Source organism: Cnephaeus nilssonii (genome assembly GCF_951640355.1).
Source record: "Cnephaeus nilssonii genome assembly, chromosome: 10".
NCBI lineage: Eukaryota > Metazoa > Chordata > Mammalia > Chiroptera > Vespertilionidae > Cnephaeus > Cnephaeus nilssonii.
The window spans coordinates 46,256,648-46,276,689 of NC_137081.1; the positions used below are offsets into that span (position 1 = coordinate 46,256,648).

The 20,042-nt window shown below is 42.5% G+C and overlaps 1 protein-coding gene across 1 annotated transcript in view; it reads right to left on the reverse strand.

Annotated features, from left to right (window-relative positions):
- GORASP2 (golgi reassembly stacking protein 2) overlaps positions 1 to 15,978 on the reverse strand; it is a 36,577-nt gene extending 20,599 nt beyond the window's left edge. The window contains exons 1-4 of the mRNA XM_079782066.1: positions 15,748 to 15,978; positions 2,442 to 2,522; positions 1,176 to 1,379; positions 684 to 770 (exon numbers count right to left, since the gene is read on the reverse strand). Coding sequence (XP_079638192.1) covers positions 684 to 770; positions 1,176 to 1,379; positions 2,442 to 2,522; positions 15,748 to 15,810 — 435 coding nt within the window. The 5' untranslated portion in view covers positions 15,811 to 15,978. The remainder of the gene's footprint in view (positions 1 to 683; positions 771 to 1,175; positions 1,380 to 2,441; positions 2,523 to 15,747) is intronic.
- Positions 15,979 to 20,042: the final 4,064 nt, after the last annotated feature.

Here is a 20,042-nt window from a genome sequence, read left to right on the forward strand (position 1 = left end):
CTCTCTCTTCCTCTATATCTAAAGTCAATAAACATATCCTCATGTAAGGAAAAAACAAAACACATACACACAGATTGTGGGCCTAGCCCCAAACATAAAAATCATTTCTTAAAACTGATACTCAAACAAGGTTTAATTTAATATATAACCTATTTACTACATGCAAGGCCTTATGTCCAGTTTCATAAGACCTAGTCAGCAATTTTAGTAAAACTCATCTACACACAAATCCTATGTATTTTGCCTTTGCTCTCTATGATTAAGACCTGGTTATCTGGGCACCTTATTTTTTCTCTCATTTTTGATTTAGCAACATATACTTTCATTAGCTATCAAGCAAGGAAAAGGATTAAAATAGCTGAGACAATTTTGTGACCTCTTTTTAGGAAGAGAAAATGAAATCAATAACCAAAATGAGGATTTCATTTAGCCTTGAGGTACATTAAGAGATTTTTATATACCATACACAAAATCTGTGAAACTACTACATAGTATGCGTTCTTCCCCACAGCTATACTAATGAGACACCTTCCAGATGTTCTGTTTAACTCCTTGGCATGAGTGATCTTGACCGGCAAAGACCTAAATTTCAACTCTAAATGCAAAGTATGCAAATATACTTCTGAACTTAAACATTAGTAAGAAAATGTTATATAATTTTCTTTAATAAACACACTAATTACCTCATTCATGACAGTATCTGCTCCAATGATATAATCACTGTGAGGTCTAAGACCTGCCCGTGCTGCAGGAGAATTTGATTCTACTTCCTACGGTGACACAAAAACACACCCCAAAATTAATATACATAAAATAATGTTCCAAATTTTATAGCTCCCAGTCCTTAATTATAGTGATTAAAAACCCCTACATTTGTAATTGTCTTGTTATAATGTCACATAATCTTTAATAAATATTTAAAATACTTCTGTAGCTATCTCCTTTAACATTTCTTCTCATAACAGATAAATCATTATTTGTTTCTCTTCCTCATCTCATGCATTTAAAAAAATAACCTATATTTTAACAGCAATGAATTCCGATTTCCAAGAACTAAAAATAGCCTAATAATAAAATGTCCCTACAATCTCAACCAAACTAGAGATAACCACTGGTAGAACACCTTTCTACACGGCTTTTTAAATTGCAAGTAACAGCTTACAAGTGATACGTACCAACACATGCCAAACGTTTTCATTTGCCCCATCAAAGCTGCAGAAACGAATGCTCACTCCCAACAAGCCCTGGCCACCCCACATGTTACTTGGTGTGACTGAGGTCTCTCGCAGCTCCAGTGTTTTACTACTGTAGATAAGCATTTTTACAGGCTTTTCAACATTTGCTTTCAGTAGATCCTTAAGAGTATCATTGTCTTTATTCTGTGAACACATAAAATTATTTTTCTTAATAAATAAAAATGTAATGTTAACTATCTTAGTTTAAGCATCCTATGGCCTATTGGAGTAATATTAATCAATGCAAAGCATTCTATGGGCAAAGGTTTCATTAACATCCAAATGTTCCTCCAAGTAAAAGAATGTTAAGAAGTTAAAAACAATTCTAATTAGCAACAACTTCTGTCTTTTTTCTAACAGCTAACTACAGATTATGAAATTTGCAACCCAACATGGATTGAAGTGATCTAGGGCTTCAGCGATTAAAAAAAACCCCAAAATATTCCATAAGAAGTCATATTACTAACAGGATTGGTATGACTTTGGTTTTAAAATCTAAAACATTTGCTGGCATTGAAGTTTAATTTTGGATTCTACTCCTAAATATACAGTTTAATTATTTAATAGGAACTGGCAGGAAAAAAAAAGGAAGCAGTATGTTAAATATTTCATTACATAAATGAATAAAGGCCATTATGTAGAAGATGTTGATAAGTAATAAAAACTTAACAATGCTGTGAAAAAAATAAGCCAACCAAGTAGCCATTGTCATAAGAATTTCCTTTGCTGAAATTATATAATTTCCTTCCTACAGGGCTTTATTACAGGTAAACTGAAAGCAACTTATAAAAAGTGCTTTTAATTCTGCACTTTTGGAACACATCTATCTGGTTCTAGAAACTTTACTTATATACACAAGAAACTGACAAGTTGAAAGTCATTTGTCAATAACCTACAAAAGTTTGACATCTTTAAAAAAAGCAAACGCTTTAATATTATTTCTTTCTGCATAAAAAATTTAAATATTTAACACTTAAAGTAAAAGTCTCCAGTGATTTTAATCCCCTAAAATAATTGCTGGAGTGTCAAGTATAGTATTTTATATTTGACATTTTCATACGTTTACTAACATAATTACTTTTACAAACTGGTAACACACTTTATGTTTGTAACTAATGAATAAACACCAGTCCCATATAATCTGAAAAATTCCATTTTTAAAAGATACAAAATACTATACACGAAGGTACAAAAAGCTGAACTTACTAATCTTGAACCATTAATAGAAACAATAAAATCAAAGAATGGTTCCAGTCCAGCTCTATGTCCTGGGGAATTTTCTTGTACCTGTAAAAACAAAAATGCCAATATGAAAAATTCAAAGCTTAATTAAAAATCATAATTAAAATTTTAATACCCATCTCTTCTATAAAACTAGATTAATTTTATCAATAAAATTTATAGCTACAAACTAGTTCTCTCATTTCTCTTCATCTAATCCAGAAAATAAATACCCTTGCAGCTTCCTAAATTCTACCCATTCTTTATGTTCACCTCCTATATGAATGAGGCTTTCCCTCTATGATTCTATTAACACCACTTTCTACTTTTTGGAGGCAGGTTGCGGGGCAATCCTCCGAGCATTTAGCACATGACACAACAGATATTTATTTATTACAACTAAGTGACAAATTCAAATTAATTTAGGGAGCATTTATTCCATGACTACTACTAGCAAGGAACAATTCAATTACAAAACTAATATAGGATCATAGTGGCTGGTGTCAAAACATTTATAATCTGTGGAGAAACAGGCAAGAAGAGAAAGGGGAGACAGAGGACATATAGTCCTCTAATAACTGTGCTACAAGACCAAAAAAGTAAGGGTTAAATGTAGGCACAAAGTTCTAAAAGAAAGATTAATTCTAATTGAAGAAGCTTCACACACACAAACATTTGAACTGTACTTTAAAAAGGAGGTAGAACTTTCAAAGGTGAAAATGAACAAGAGGATAAGGACATCCGAAAGTTAAAGAAATGATACGAGAAAAACCCAAAAGGAGTCTGAAAAATGAGGATAATAACATAGTATAGCTAGACAACAGGGTGGGATAGAAATACAGAATTATATGTTTAGAAAATCAGAAGTCCTTTATTTTACAGGTGAAAAAACCATTTTGTTACTTGTCTATGGGCCATAGCTGGCTGGTGGTAGAGGTGAAACTCAAAAGTACATTTTACAACTATTAATCTAATAAGGAGGCTGCCGGAAAGAGTGCAGCCAGATTTATAGATGACTTTTAAGTGAAAGATTAGGACTATTTAGCTTCTCAACAACTCAAATGTTTAGCACCCAACTTTGAAATGGATTACAATTACCTATTAAATTTGCTGAAACTGAAATAATAAAATTAGTACCTGGTAGTATTGGTAATATGACAAACTAGTAGCCCGTTTGCACGAAGATTCGTGCAATAGACCTTCATTCACCTGGCTGCCTGCACCAGTTTTCTGCCGGCACCGGGGACCCAGGCCTTGGCTGTGGCCACCGCCTTCTGCCTTCTTTCAGGGTCGGGGCTTGGCCCCGGGCTGCGGCCTTGGCTCTGCTGCACCCCAGCCTCCCTGCTATGGATTGTAGGAGCCGACCCCTGTGGTTGCCTGCGATCCGTGCAGGCTCCCCGCTGGTGCCCAAGGCCGGGGAAAGCCTCCGCCCCAGGCTTTCCCCGGCCTTGGGCTCCGCCGCACCCAGCGTCCCTGCTATGGATTGTAGGAGCCGAACTCCTGGTCGTTGCCTGCGATCCGTGCAGGCTCCCCGCTGGTGCTCTGCCCGAGGCTTTCCCGGCCGTGGGCTCGGCTGCACCCAGCGTCCCTGCTACGTATTGTAGGAGCTGACCCCCTGGTCGTTGCCTGCGATCCGTGCAGGCTCCCAGCTGGTGCCCAAGGCCGGGAAAGCCTCCGCCCAAGGCTTTCCCGGCCTTGGGCTCTGCCACACCCCAACGTCCCTGCAACGGTTTACTGGTGGGCGTGGCTTGGTTGGTGGGCGTGGCTTGGGCGTAGCGAAGGTGCGGTCAATTTGCATATTTGTCTATTATAATTATATATAAGATAAGCAAAAAAGTTAATATAATCCACTTTGCATCTCCCTATAATATTTTCATAATGTTTTAAGGAATTGTTATTCTGCTTTGATGTTATTAAACACTGTCAAATCTATCCTATGAAAACAAAGTTTGAATTGAGATTTGTAGGTTGATTTATTCTAACAGTCTAAAGAGTTTTAATAGTCAATTCTGAGGCTAAGGAAATAACAGATACATTCATCCATGCATAAATCTGTAGCAATTTACACAGTAACAAATAATTTTGATGCTTTCAATATTGAACACAGATTGTTCCCAGAATGTCCCTTTAATACCTGACCTCTTGGATTAGTATTACCTTATTTAAAGCCAAATTATACTATCATTGCCTCTGAAGAAGTAAAACTAATTTTTTCCCCATTTATCACAATAAGGAATAGTTAGTTGTCCATTATAAAGATGCTTCAATGTTTAACTTAGTAAAACTGTTTGATTTTGCTTTCTGCAAATTTCCCTGCAAATGTGAGTCTTAATCATTTTTTAAGTTAAATTACCAAAGGGATTTAAAAGTGTTACCTTTAATAAAAATAGTCAATATATACTTGTTTAGTTTCTGTATACTGAAGTTTTCTTAAATGCGGGCTATTATAGTCTACATACAGGGTGGGGCAAAAGTAGGTTTACAGTTGTGAGTACATGAAACAAAGTTTATTCCTATATTATTAATTAACTAGAGGCCCGGTGCATGAAATTCGTGCAGGGGGGGGGGGTCCCCTCAGCCCAGCCTGCACCCTCTCCAATCTGGGACCCCTCGGGGGATGTCCAACTGCCGGTTTAGGCCCGATCCCAGGGATTGGGCCTAAACCGGCAGTTGGACATCCTTCTCACAATCCGGGACCGCTGGCTCCTAACTGCTCACCTGCCTGCCTGCCTGATCGCCCCCAACTGCTCCCCCCCCCGCCAGCCAGATCACTCCTAACCGCCTCTGCCTGCCGGCCTGATCACCCCCAACTGCCCCCCTTGCCGGCCTGGTCAACCCCAACTGCCCCCCCCCCACCGGCCTGGTTGCCCCCAACTCCCCCCCTGCTGACCTGGTCGTCCCTAATTGCCCCCCCCGCCGGCCTGGTTGCCCCTTACTGCCCCCCCTGCCAGCCTGGTTGCCCCTTACTGCCCCCCCCCCGCCAGCCTGGTCGCCCCCAACTGCCCCCCTCTGCCGGCCCGGTCACCCCTAATGCCCCCCCTGCTGGCCTGGTCACCCCTTACTGCCCCCCCTGCTGGCCTGGTTGACCCCAACTGCCCCTCTCTGCCAGCCTGGTCGCCCCTAACTCCCCCCCCCCCCCGCTGGCCTGGTCGCCCCATGGAGCCTGCTGTTCAGTCGTTTGGTCGTCCCTCGCTAACCCCCCTGCCGGCCTGGTTGCCCCACGCAGCCTGCTGTTCAGTCGTTTGGTTGTCCCTCACTAACCCCCCTGCCGGCCTGGTTGCCCCGCGCAGCCTGCTGGTCGTTACTGCTACTGTGACGGTGTCCTAGACAATTTTCATATTCCTCTATTATTAGTATAGACTAGAGGCCCAGTGCGCACGAGTAGCTTGCTTCCGCTTGCCTCAGCTGGCTGCCCCGCCCATCGCCGCTCATAGCTTGCGCCCCGCCCTCCATCGCTCATAGCTGTCCGCCACTCATAGCCTTCTGCCTCTCATAGCTCACTGCCCCACCCTCTGCCACTCATAGCTCTCCGCTGCTAGTAGCTCACGTCCCGCCCTGCCTGCCTCGAGGTCGTGATGGCGTCACGGCGGGCCTTTTATTAATATAGATTACTAGAGTCCTCGTGCATGAAATTCATGCACTCTGGGGGCTGGGGGGGGGGGTCCCCCTCAGCCCAGTCTGCGCCCTCTCGCAGTCCAGGACCCCTGGCTCCTTACCGTCCACCTGCAGTGGTGGTGGGAGAGGCTCCCACCACCACTGCTGCACTCGCCAGCCGTGAGCCCAGCTTCTGGCTGAGCGGCGCTCCCCCTGTGGGAGCACACTGACCACCAGGGGGCAGCTCCTGCATTGAGCGTTTGCCCCCCACCCCCGGTGGTCAGTGCGCATCATAGCAACCGTTGTTCCGCCATTTGGTCGATTTGCATATTAGTCTTTCATTATATAGGAGGATTGTATAACTTTCCATATGAACAACTGTAAACCCTTTGTCCCACCCTGTATTGTCAAGCAAAATGTCTAGAACCCGAAATGCCAGATAGATTTCTCCTCAAATGGCAACTCTGAAAGGAAAATGGTGGCAGCTTGGATCTATGAGGAGAAGAAAAGTGAGGTCAAGTCACAGCTGGCTGGGAAAAAAAGAGTCAAAGATCTGCCAGGTATGAAATGCCTATTAGAATCTTATCAATTAGGTGCAAAATGCTTCAGGTGTGAAGATAATTAGCATACCAGTAAGCCCTAGAAGCTCCCTCAGAGTGAAGTTTCTCACTTAATAGGGTCCATTACCTAGTAATTCTATTTTATCTAGAAACTAAAATGTCCACTGATCAATTTCACACTTCTCCACTGAGGCTGCCAAAAGTTTATCTTTTAGTTAAAAAAGGCTAAAGACAATGCTTTTGAAATGTCATCACCAACTTAGAAAGTTGGTCTCACATACAGAATCTTATCATGCCATCCTTCAAGTATAAAGTTTTACTACCATTTGTTTGAAATGCAAAGTCTTCAATACCAGTTCCCCATAACTCAAAAAAGATTCAATAACTAATTTTGAATTCTAAAATAAATAAAATGTCTCTAACTCTATTTTTTCACTAGAGGCCCAGTGCATGACTGAATCATGCACGTGTAGGGTCCCCTACACGCTTTAGCTTTCGATCGCGGGGGAGCTGGGTGCCTGTCCGCTGGTGCACCAGGCCTTTCAGAAGCCGCGGCGGAGGCTTCTGAAAGGCCTGGTGCCGGAGCAGACAGGCACCCAGCTCCCCGCTTTTGATGGTCTGCAGCGGGACGTGAGCTCGCTGCCCCAGAGGCCCCTTCTGTTCCGCAGCACAGCCATGGCGCAGACGCTGAGCTCGCGCCACCACTGGCGACGCGAGCTCAGCGTCCTGCCGGCCCAATCGGCTACCCCGGCCACCCCGAGTCCCGCCCCCTGCGCCTCCCTCTGGCCCAATCGTGAGCATAGCGGAGTGATGATAATTTACATATTACCATTTTATTAGGTAGAATTTTCATTTGCTACAAACATCAATCTCCTCTCTGTTTCTAATGGACCTTGAAATTAATTTCTTTCCCAAATTTATTTATATCATTAGTACCAGCACAATTCTGGTATTTAGGTATCTTAATTACTGCTAGGAAGCCAGCAGAGGGAGCCCTAGGAAATGCTCTCTTGACCCTAATACACTTAAAGGAAATTTCCTACTTTTCATAGCATGGAAAATAAGATCTACAACACAGCAAATGAAACATCCACACAGGTAAGTTTCTCTGGCAATATTATTCATTGATAAGAATCACTTAGGCATCTAATCTCGCAAGTATCAGATTCCCACTTCAATACGTTTTGTCCCGTATAAGATCTGATTATTTATCGTGTTTCCTTCAAACCATCTTAATTAAATACATACACATACATAAACACACATGGTTATGCAGGCCACTTAGCACTTATTTTTGGGCCAAATATCACAGAAATTTAAGATGAAGAGGTTAAATTTGAAAGTTAAATAATTAAGATTTTGCAAGATTTTAAAAAAATGTATTGTGAGCCCTGGATGGTTTGGCTCAGTGGATAGAGTGTCAGCCTGCGTACTAAAAGGTCCCAGGTTCGATTCTGGTCAAGGGCACATGCCTGGATTGGGGGCTCGATCCCCAGTAGGGGGCGTGTAGGAGGCAATGATTATCTTTTATCATTAATGTTTCTATCTGTCTCTCCCTGTCCCTTCCTCTCTGAAATCATTAAAAATATTTTTTTGGGGGGAAAAATATACAGTGAGAAGATAACAGAGTTTTAGAGCTAGACTGACTTGGTTTTGAGGCATGGTTTTGCCTACTTATTAGCAGCGTAAGCTTAGGAAAGTTTATCTTTATGGGCTTCAGTTTTCTCATCTGCAAGTAAGGGATAATGTCATCTACTTTACAAGAATATTGTAGCAACTGAATGAGTGTACTGGTAAGTTTATGAAATGCTTAGCTAAGTCTCTGACATATGACAGGAGTCCTAAAAATCTGAAGCTCATCTTTCTAACTTTTCAATCACCACCCGAGGGTAAATCTTTATAACCAACTAATTCCTGGACACTACATTATTTTTCTAACCATGTATTAACAAGTGGCCCATTGCAGGAAGATTCCTGCAATAGGGCTTCCTGCTGAGGTCACTGCCCCGCCTGCTTTCCTCCCTTCTCCCCCGGCCCTGCCTGCTTTCCTCCCTTCTCAGCCACCCCGCTTGCTTGCTTCTCCGCAGCTTCGCTCCCTTCTGCAGGCTTGGCTTCTTTCTACGCTGTCTTGATATGCAAATTAACCGCCATCTTGGTTGGGTTAATTTGCATATTCACCCTGATTGGCTGGTGGGCGTGGCTTGGGCGTAGCGAAGGTGCAGTCAATTTGCATATTACTCTTTTATTAGGTAGGATTATCTCTCACCCATTAAAAAACACAAAATGTTAGCCAGCTAGGAAGGGAAGAAAAATAATTTTTTAAATGCTGTTTCTCAAAAATCAATTCCAGATGGACGATGGATCTAAAGATCAAAGGCAAAACAATAACGCTTTTAGAGAAAAACACAGAAGAATATTTTTGAGATCTTCAAGTATGAAGAGTTCTTAAATAGGACACAAGAAAGTACTAAATATAAACTAAAAAAATTGATAAGCTAAATTATACTAAAACTACAAACTTCTGCTAGTCAAAAGACAAGTAGAAAATACACATTCAAAAAGGAACTATATTCAGAACAAATTTAGCATACTGCAAATCATTAAGAAAGATAGTCAATAAAATCACAATGAGATACTACATATCTACAAGAATGGCTAACATAAAAAAGACAATAACGAGGATGGACAATAAATAATGTGGAGAAACTGGAACCCAGTTTGGAAATGGTGGAAATGTAAAATGGTGCAGCCACTGTGTAAAAGTTTGGCAATTCCTCAAAATGATAAACACAGTAATCATATGACCCAGCAATTTCACTCCTATATAACCAAGAGAAATGAAAACATGTCCATGTAAAACTTGTACACAAATTTCATAGCTGCATTATTCATAAAAGCCAGAAAATGGAAACTCAGCTGATATTCCTCAGCTAAAGAACAGATAAACAAATTGTGGAATACCCATAAAATGGAATATAACTTGGCAATAAAAAGGAACCAAGTATTGATAGATGTTACAACATGAATGAACCTTGAGAACATTATACTAAGTAAATGAAGCCAGTCACAAAGACCATATATTGTATGATTCCATTAAAATGTCCGGAAAAGGCAAATCCATAGAAAAATAAAGTTGATTAGTGGCCGCCAGGGGCTGAGAGTAGGAAGGAGGGAGAGTAGCTGCTAATAGGAAGAGAGTTTCTTTCTCGAGTGATAAAAAGGTTCTGGAATTAGATACTAGTGATGGTAGTACAACTTTGTGAATATACTACAAAAACCACTGAACTGTATACTTTAAAATGTTGGATTTAATGGTATATAAATTAAATCTCAATAAAGCTGCTAAAAATGGAGAAAACATTTTAGCAGACACTAAACAAAAGAGGATACTGAAGTGGCCAATAAATATGAAAATGTGCTCAACTTCAATAGTCATCAAGGAAATGCAAATTAAAACCACAATGCCATACCACTACACACTTATCAGAATGGTCAAAATAAAAAAAGATGGAAAATACTAAGTATTAATGAGGATATGGAACAATCAGAAACCTGACTGTGGGAATGTTGAATTAGTCAATGACTTGGCAATATCCATTAATATTTAAATATGCACACCTCTGACCAAAAATTCCACTCTTTAGTATGCCCAATAGAAATGGGTATACATGTTCTCCAATACATAGAGTATAACGTTCACAGCAGTACTATTTGTAACAGCCCCAAACTAAACAGCAGAATAGATACGTTTTGGTATATGCAGCAGAATTAAGCTTTTGACTTTCTCACCTCACTTTCTGATCCTCAATCATTAGAAAGTTTTATCAGATTTAGCCTGAATCTGTGTATAGATCTAATAGTTCTATACTGGTTGTTTTCCAGTGAAACATCCATCTCTTCTCCTGGGATTAAAAGTATTAACACTTTATACTAGATTTGGGTCACATCTTGACTTGAAGGAGAGAGGGGCAGCAGAGTTGAAGGGAAGAAGAGTTTGGGGGAGGCAGGGGAAGGTGGCGGCGGCATTTTCCTAACTGCATTGGTTTATTTAATGAGGAATACAGAACTGCTACCTTAAAGTAACAAAGGAAATTACAAGGCTACGTTCAGAACATGGATATTATCAGACCAGGTATTTTATAAGGTGATATACAAAAATATATTTGCCCCAAGTTTCTAGCTGGTATATGAATTATCTTAAGTTTTCTAACTATGGAGATGTTTCCATAAAACTGGCTCAGTGGAATGTGTCTTCTCTTTATTACTGCACCATCAATTCCTTCCTCACACATAAAAGGTAGGTAAGTCCCTTTGAAGGACTTTCTGTCTACACCATCATCTCCTCTAGCTCTCAATTTAATGTTAACACTCTCACTTCTGTACTGTTTTTAAAAACAGTACAGATGTTACATGAGACTAAAAAAATAAATCAATCAAGTAACACCTAAATGAGGATTCATTTCAACTAGACACATAAAATGATAGGAAAAGATTTGGAAATGTGATGTAATAAAAATAAACTCTAAAACCTTCAGAGTTATAAAAGATACTTTTGGAGTTAGTGAGCTCTTCCACATCTGAAAAGGCACAGTTTCCCAATTTGGGACTTGACACAAAAGTGTAGTAAATAATTTTTTAGTAGACTAAAAGAGTTCAAGCCTTCCTGCTAAAACATTATTCTCAACTAGAGGCCCAATGCACGAAATTTGTGCAAGAGTAGGCCTTTCTCCCCGCAGCTGCCAGTATCGGCTTCCCTCCGGCCACCAGCAGGCACCTGGGAGCTGGGCTTCCCTCGAAGCCCAGGCTTCGTCCAGAAGGACGTCTGGTCTAATCAGCATACTGGTATTACACTTTTATTATTATAGATGTTCTACCAAAGTAACTCAAAGAGCACATTCTCCTCACACTCAACCCACGATGAAACTTGTAACATATGAAGCAATTTGAAATAAAATTCTAATAGTAATTAAAAGGAAATAAAAACCCATCATTACATAGCAGCTTCCTAGAAAAAATCCATATAATTAGTAAAAAGATGTTGAAAGTGAAGTTTACTCTAAAAAAATAAAAAACTCTTGACAACCTGTCACTTCATTTTATACTATTCAATGTTTATATAATTAGACAATATTAAAATTCAATAATTTGGGAAAATACATTTTAAGTGAAATCAAAAGGTAGGATTTAAAGTTGTAGATATGTACTTATAACAACAAAAGAATAGAAAAATTAAATGCCCAACATCAGAAGGTGCTGCTTAACCAAACTATGGTACAAAAGACTACTCTGAAGCTAAGTGAAACAAGAGGCAGATCTATGTGCTGCTATGGAAAGAAGGCAAGATGGGTTATCAAATGAGAAGAACAAGGTAACAGTTTATATCATATGATTCCAACAGTTATAAAAGGAAAAAAAAAGAAAGAAAGAATAAAAGGGAGGAGGGTATATCAAACATTTTTGAAAGAATACATAAGAAATTATCAATAGCCCTGGCCGGTTTTGCTCAGTGGTTGTGGGTTTGATTCCTGATCAAGGGCATATATCTGGTTTGCAGGTTCGATCTCAGACCTTGGTCCTGGTTGAGGTGCATGTGGCAGAATCGATGTGTCTCTCTCAGAGTGATTTTTCTTTCTTTCTCTCTCCCCCTCTCTTCCACTCTCTTTAAAAAGCAATGGAGCCCGGCTGGTATGACTAAGTGGTTGAGCTTCAACCTCTGAACCAGGAGGTCATAGGTCCATTCCGGGTCAAGGCACATGCTCTGGGTTTTGGGTTAGATCCCCATAGAGGGAGGGGGCACACAGGGAGCAGCCGATCAATGATTCTCTCTCATCATTGATGTTTCTCTCTCCCCTCCTCTTGGAAATAAATAAAAATATATTAAACAAACAAACAAACAAAATCAATGGAAAAAAATATTCTCAGGTGAGGATTAACAAAAAATAAATAAATAAATAAATAAATAAAATTATTTATGATGGTTACTTCCAGTACAGGGAGTGGGGCATAAAATAAGATCAAACATGAAAATACATAAAACATAAAGAGGAAAGTACACTGCTCAAAGCAGAAAATTTGGAAACATTTCAAGATTATCCCTAAAGATTTTGTTAAAAAAGAATCTAACAATGACTATGGAAAAATGGAAAAACTGTAAAGTTCAATCTGAACTGTAGGAACTTTAAAGTAATAATAATAAAAACAGCAGTGAATGTGGATGTCACTAAAATTAGTATTTCAAAATCCAGTCATATAAGTTTTTATTACTAACAAGAAAATGGCCAGGAATTGATTAATGACAACTTCTAATTTAATCATTCTAGGCCTTGTTGAACACTGGTGATTTTATTCCAGGGTTAACCTACCATATATACTCTGGTTTACAAGCTCAGTAATCCAGTGGTGGAATATACTGCTGTACATTTAGGCAATCCTATATAATAAAAGGGTAATACGAAAATAGTCTGAACAGCAGAACAACTGAACAACCAATCAAAGCGTAATATGCTAATGATATGCTCAGGCTGCTCAACCGCTCACTATGACGTGCACTGACCACCAGAGGGCAGATGCCCCGACTGGTAGGTTAGCTTACTGCTGGGGTATGGCCGATGGGGACCGAGCAAGATGGGCCGGACACCCCCTGGAGCCTCCGTGGTTGCTCCCTGGCCCAATCGAGCACCAGTGGGGTCCCTCAGCCTGGCCTGTGCTCTCTCGCAATCCAGGACCCCTAGTGGATGTGGGAGAGCCAGTTTCAGCCCAATCCCGCAGGCCACGCCCCTTGGGAGGGAACCAGAGGCAGGGCTCATGGCTGGCAAATGCTGCTGCGGCAGCAGGAGCCTCTCCTGATTGGGACTGATTGGGCACAAGCCTGCGGCGGGCACAGTGGGGCCGGGATGAGCAGGAGCGGCAGGTAGGAGCTGCAGGTGGTGTTGGACTTCGGGTTTCACCCGATCCCTACAGGCCACCCAGAGGGACCCCACCCATGCATGAATTCGTGTACCGGGCCTCTAGTAACAAATGAAAGGAAGATCTTTTTATATGTTGGGATTTAACATAGTACTTGCCACTTTAAAAACAAAGATAAGAATACCAATTACAGAATCAGGGGCAGAGCAGGTTACATACTCAGATACATTTAAAAAATCCTCTGCCTGGTCAAAGTGGCTCAGATGGTTGAGCATCGTCTTGTGCACCAAAAGGTTGCTGGTTTGATTCCTGGTCAGAGCACATACCTAGGTTTCGGGTTCAATCCCTGGTGGTTGGAGCAAGTACAGAAGGCAACTGATTAGTTTCTCTCTCATATGGATGTTTCTCTCCCTCTCTCTTTTTCCCTTCTTCTCTCTAAGTATGTCGTTGAGTGAGGATTTAAAAAAATTATCCTAAATTAGATGATTATTATTATTTTAAAGCTCCCTTTTATAAAACTGGAACAAAGTAAGAATTACCTAATCTTTTGCAACATTTATGCTCCAGATGCAGATAGAAAACAAAGGTTGTCCCTAGTGCTTTTAAAAATCAGATTTATATATTAATAACATCTGAACTATAGAATATGTATGAGTGCCTATTTACTGAGGTGCACCTATGTGAAGAAAATACACTTCAACTTGTTTTATGGCAAATTAAGTTAATATAAGTCACGGAATTGGAATTCTGTTGATGTGTACAGCTTTCTAGGAGACTTTTTAAACTCATTAACACTGTGTTTTACTAATTGCACGTATTAAAAAAAAAATCACGAATCCCCAAGGATTCATTCGAATCCCCATTCAGTCATTGGATAATACCGAATAACACAGCCAAGAGCAGAGAACTCAAAATCAAACCAGATAATGGAGAGAAAAGTACTGCCACGAACTTGCACTTCACATCTGGAATCTGACACTTCCATTTCCCCTATCTCTGTAGTACTTGGGGGTTGGCTTAACTGAAGGAAAAGGAAGATAATATGGTTTATTAATAGATTCTCTTTATTTTGCTGCGAAAATCTTTTCCAGCCAGTGTGCGGCTTCAAGAGGGATTTTTAGTGCAGTGGAGAGACAACTAGATATGATAATCGGTAAGATCAGAAAGGTGATTGATCACAGCCCTGTCACACAGACATTTGGGTATTTTTAAGAGTGTGTCTGCCTAAAACACGGGACGTAAGCCAGAAAGTGACGGAAGCACCAGGAAGTGCACTTTCTCACGTTCAGTGAAAATGCTCTTGCCTGTGAGGAGCTAATACCTAGTGGTGCTCTACTGCACCCTGAAATAGCGCTACAATTGGGGCCACTCTGTGGACAATCACGTTACCACGCGCAGGGGTCCCAGCACACAGCCCTCGATGCTCCATGAGGAGAGGACGACGTGCTTTATTCACCTCAGGCTGTCCATAAGCAGGGGTTTAGCTACGGCCTTTTGAGGTGCTACGTTTCCCTGCACCCTGGTGACTGAGGCTGCTTTCCTTGGTTTACCTAGATTTTTTTAACGTTCCCCTGTCTTACACCACCTAAACCTTACATCTCCACCACGCCCTGAGCAGTCTCAGGAAGAGCAGAACGGAAGTTCCCCCGGCCAGGAAATGTGGGAAAGGAGGACTGGAAAGGTCCGGAGCGACACCAGAGAGGGGAAACTCCTGTCACATTCACTCCAGTCCGTCCAACCTACTCCTAGGCCATTTCGCTCTGTCTGCCTTACTGGCCTCTGCGGACACTCAGGCGGCGCCGAGGTCAATGAACACCTGCCGTCGCATCCTCCGCCTCTCGTCGGCGGGTTCCGGGCTTCCTTTTCTCGGAAAACTCCGAAGATGCCCTCACCATCACCCCTCTGCAGAGTATGCCCCCACCCCTTACGTTAACTAACTTTGGACGCTAAGATTTCAGGGGGAGGGGACCGAGAATGCCGTGCGCAGGAAAAGCAGCCAAGTTTGTTCCCCAGCGAAGTCGCCGGACGCCGTCTCCGCGCCAGCCCGACCTCCCACAGCGGGGGGCGCCGGGCCCGGGGGCTGCGGGCCGGCGGGACGCGAGTGCAGTCTAGAACCGGCCCCGGCACCGCAGCGCCCGCGGCCGCCGCTCCTCCGGGAGGTCGGGCCTGCCAGCCTCGGGAAAGGCCCGCCTCCAGCCCCGCTGCTCCCGGGCCGCCGTCGGACCTCTTACCCGCAGGACGTGGTAGCCTTCCGTGCCGCCGCCGGGAATCTCGACGCTCTGCGAAGAGCCCATGGCGGCGGGCGATCCGAGTGGCCGGGTCGGGCTCCGCGCTGTTCCCCGCCCCCCGCCAACCGCCCGCTACTGCTCCTCCGCTTAGCACTTGGGACGTGGCACTCGCTGCCGCCGGAGAGCCGGGCCGCACTGCCCGCCGGGAGATCGTCTCCGCGGCAGCCGGGGCCCCAGCGACGCCGCCGACAGCGCCACCTGCCGCGAGCCCCCGGAACTGTCTGAGCGTGCGCAGGTGGAGTGGGCGGGCCGGAGAAGGAGAGAGGGGCGGGGCCTCCTCACGCTCGCGAGAGAGCGGACGTACCGTTCGCCCTGCCTGGGAACCTGGCTACGGGGCCCCGGACGGGACAAGATTCGTCTCCCGAAAGATTCTTGCCCGGAAAGTACGGCTGCAGGGCAGTAGCTCCTCTTGTGGCCGGAGACAGAAAGAAGGCTGCTAGAAAGAATGGGGGCGAACGCAAGCACACTGCTTCCTCGCCATTCCCTGCGTCTGGTCCCAGGTTGTACAGAGGAGGGTGACAGTGGCTCTCCGTAGAATGAATACCGCGTCGGCTCAGCTCAGCTCAGCTGTATAAAGGGAAACATACCATTTGTAAAACGGCTGTCCCCAAGAGCCATGGAGGGCCCAAGTACTTTTTTTGTTTTGTTTTTTTTTTTTGCTTTCCCTAATTGTGAGAACAAGACCAGCACACTTGGATGTCCTTTGCGTTCCACTGCCTGCTGCTAGGTTCCCCATTCCTCTTCCTTTAGGTAGCCAAGTTGCACTCACACTTCCTACTCCATTGTAAAAACCCCCATTGTCCAGGGGTCAATTTGACCATCACCAATGGTGTATTCCGATGAGAAGCAAGGTGGAGTACATATTCTAGCCCAACATGTTTAAACGGCTTGCTTCTATCACATCTTCAGTGAGCTCTTCTAGTTTGCAGGAATAGCGAGCAAACAAGTAAAATAACATCACAAGTAAGCAACCAGGCAAATAGAGGAGGTGGGCTGTTCTTCAGGACAGCTGGCCAGTACTTTTCACCAAGTTAGAATAATAAGAAAGGGACTATACTGGGTTAAAAGATATATGAAGGAGCCTTGGCTGGCTGGCTCAGTTGGTTGGAGCCTCCTCCTGTACACCAAAAGGTTGTGGGTTCAATTCCTGGTCAGGGCACATACCTAGGTTTGATCCTCGGTTGGTCAGGGTGCATACGGAGGCAACTGATGTCTCTCTCTCTCTCTCTCTCTCTCTCTCTCTCTCTCTCTCTCTCTCTCTCTCTCTCCCCTCCCTCCCCCTTTCCTTTTCTCTAAAAATCAACAACAAAACATCTCCTGGGGTAAAGATTAAAAAAAAAAAAAAGATATACCTGTGTGAACGACATAACCAGGAGATGCAATGTAAAATCTTGAATCGGGGGCTAATTTGGAGAAATTAGGTGTAAAGGACATTTTTGTCTTAATTGGGAAAATTTGAATATGTACTGAGTAGTAGGGGGAAAAAGGCATTTATTGACATGGGAAAGTGGAAATTATTGACTGGAAAACAACAGGTTACAAGACAGAATGTCTCTAAACAATATGAAAGCATTTTTTTTAAAACAAAATACATATAAATACATATGTATGTATATTAAAATGTGGAAGGATATGAACCAAGGGTTACAGTGGTGATCTCTGGGTGGTGACAGAGGTGATTTATTTTTAGTTTAGCCTGGTTCTATGTTCTATAATGCCCATAGGCTGCTTCTGTAACAATAAAATATTATTTAAATTTAAATATAAAAATCTATTTAACTTCCTTTGCTGTCAATAAACCAATACCAGGTCTTTAGGAAGCCTACTAAATACATAAATACACACATGAACTATCCAGTTATTAGGCTCCTGAAGAACAGGGACTGCAGGAATCGGCTGTGTGTTCCTAATACTCAGCAGAGTGCCTGGCAGCTAATTCAACAAATGAATGCACAGGAGTAAATATAAGAACTAGATTTGATGATAATGTTTTGTTCTGCTTGGCAATTGTAATCCTCTTTATGGTTTTGTAATAAGCTGTTGCTATGTTCAGAGGTCAAAATTTTTGTTTTCTAGGCATCTGGCACAAGCCATGGTTTGCAGAACCCAGACTGTGGGGCCTGTGGTAGGTCAAGAGCAAATCCGGTCCTTGGAGCTGTGTCATGTTTCCAGCACACATGTGACTACCTGCTATTTCCCATACAGACCATTTACTTTCTAACCTTCTTGCCATTGTGCTAATCCATACATCTGGAATGTTCTTTTCTACATTTTTCTACGTAGAAAAATTCTAACTAGCGTTAATGCTTATCTCAAATGTTACTTATGTATGCCTAAATTCAGAATGATTCTCGCCTTACTCTGAGTTCCTGAAATAGTTCCATCATTTCTGGTAACATCATCATTGTCATAGGACTGTCTTCTACCATTTATGGTCCATCATTCAGGGTGAGGATTATGTTATTTCTTCTTTAGCTCCCCAGTTCCTGGTTGAGTGTTGGGAACTTGGTAGGAATGTTTGTTGGTTTGAATTCAGTATGTGCAATAGTTTCAAAGCCTTATTCAGGATCATTTAGTAAGTTACTTATGCTGCTCCTATTTGTGCCTCATCAAAGTCTGTGTTATCCCTTTATCGATAGTTGGTAGAGGGTGAGATAAAAGGCTCACCTTCTTTGGAACTTACTAGTAAAAACTGTGATAACCATTGCTGCAGTTTTCCTGATGCCTGATGTTTTCCTCTCTCTCTCTCTCTCTCTCTCTCTCTCTCTCTCAATATATTTTTATTGATTTCAGAGAGGGAGAGAGAGAGAGAGAAACATCAATGATGAGAGAGAATCATTGATTGGCTGCCTCCTTCATGTCCCTTCCTGGGGACTAAGCCCACAACCCAGGCATATGCCCCTACTGGGAATTGAACTGGGACCTCCTGGTTCATAGGTCAATTGCTAAACCACTGAGCCACGCCAGCTGTGCTAACATCCATGTTTCTATCCTCATTAGTTCCCTTGTAGAAATGCCATTATTGAATACAATATTGCAGCTAAAATGAATAAACTGGAGCCACGTGTATCAACATGGGTAGATCTCAAAAGTATAAAGTTAAGCTAAAAAGTGAGGATAAGTATAATATGACACTACCTATACAGAGTTTTAAAAATGCAGACAATAGGGGGAGGGGAGAAAAAAAAATGCAGACAATACTATGTACTTGACCAGGTTACGTGCTGTTGGCTCTCAACCCCACTCCAGTCTTTCTGTGCCCTGTTCTGTATTGCCAGGGGCTGGAAACCTGTGAACTACAAGCCACAGGCTTCCTTGCATTTGCCAGTGCCTTGCACTGACAAAGGGATTAGAAGACAGAAGAAAGGGAGAAGCCATTTCCCTTCCTGTTCCTGGTGGTGCTTCCAGCAATGGTGGCAGCAGCAATGGTAGGAAGTGACCGGAAATGAACATTTCAGTAGTGTCAGTAGCTATTGTAGCAGCTGCAGTGCCAACCTGTAGCAATCCAACAGGGAAGAAAACAAGGGAGCAGATATCTGATTTCATTCTCCTTTCCCCTCGATCTCCTGCCAGCATTCCCCACCGGCCAAAACTAACCGGAAGTCAGAGGTCAAGGGAGTCCAGTGGGGCAGTCTGTACCATTCAGTTTTCTGAGCACAAGCAAAGGTTGAGACTTGGTCTGGAGGGGTCAGTGGATAAAACTGAACAGAGCCCCCTTTATCCTGTTTGCTCCTCCAGCCCTTTCTTAGACCTTTGTAACCAATTCTCAGTATTAAATCTCCCTTTGTGCGAAATATATAATGTGGTTTCTATTTTCCTGACTGGACAGTGACTGGTTCAGTATAGTTTATGGATATAAACATATGTAGCAAAAGAACAATAACTTGCATGGAAAACATAAACTTCAGATTCAAGATAATGGTAATCCCTGGATGGAAAAGAACAAAATGGAATTGGAAGTAAGTGCACAGGCAGCACCTCTGTATCTGAAATATTTAATTTTTTAAGCTGGAAGGTGAATGTATGGATACTCTAAATGTTATTCTCTATATTTTCACATGCCAGAACTAGTTAGCAATCCTCATAATTATGTATGTTTGTGTGTAGAGACCCGGTGCATGGATTCATGCACTGGTGGGGTCCCTCGGCCTGGCCTGTGGTAATCGGGCCGAAACCTGCTCTCCGACATCCCCTGAGGAGTCCCAGATTGCGAGAGGGCAGTTCTCGGGTGATGTACC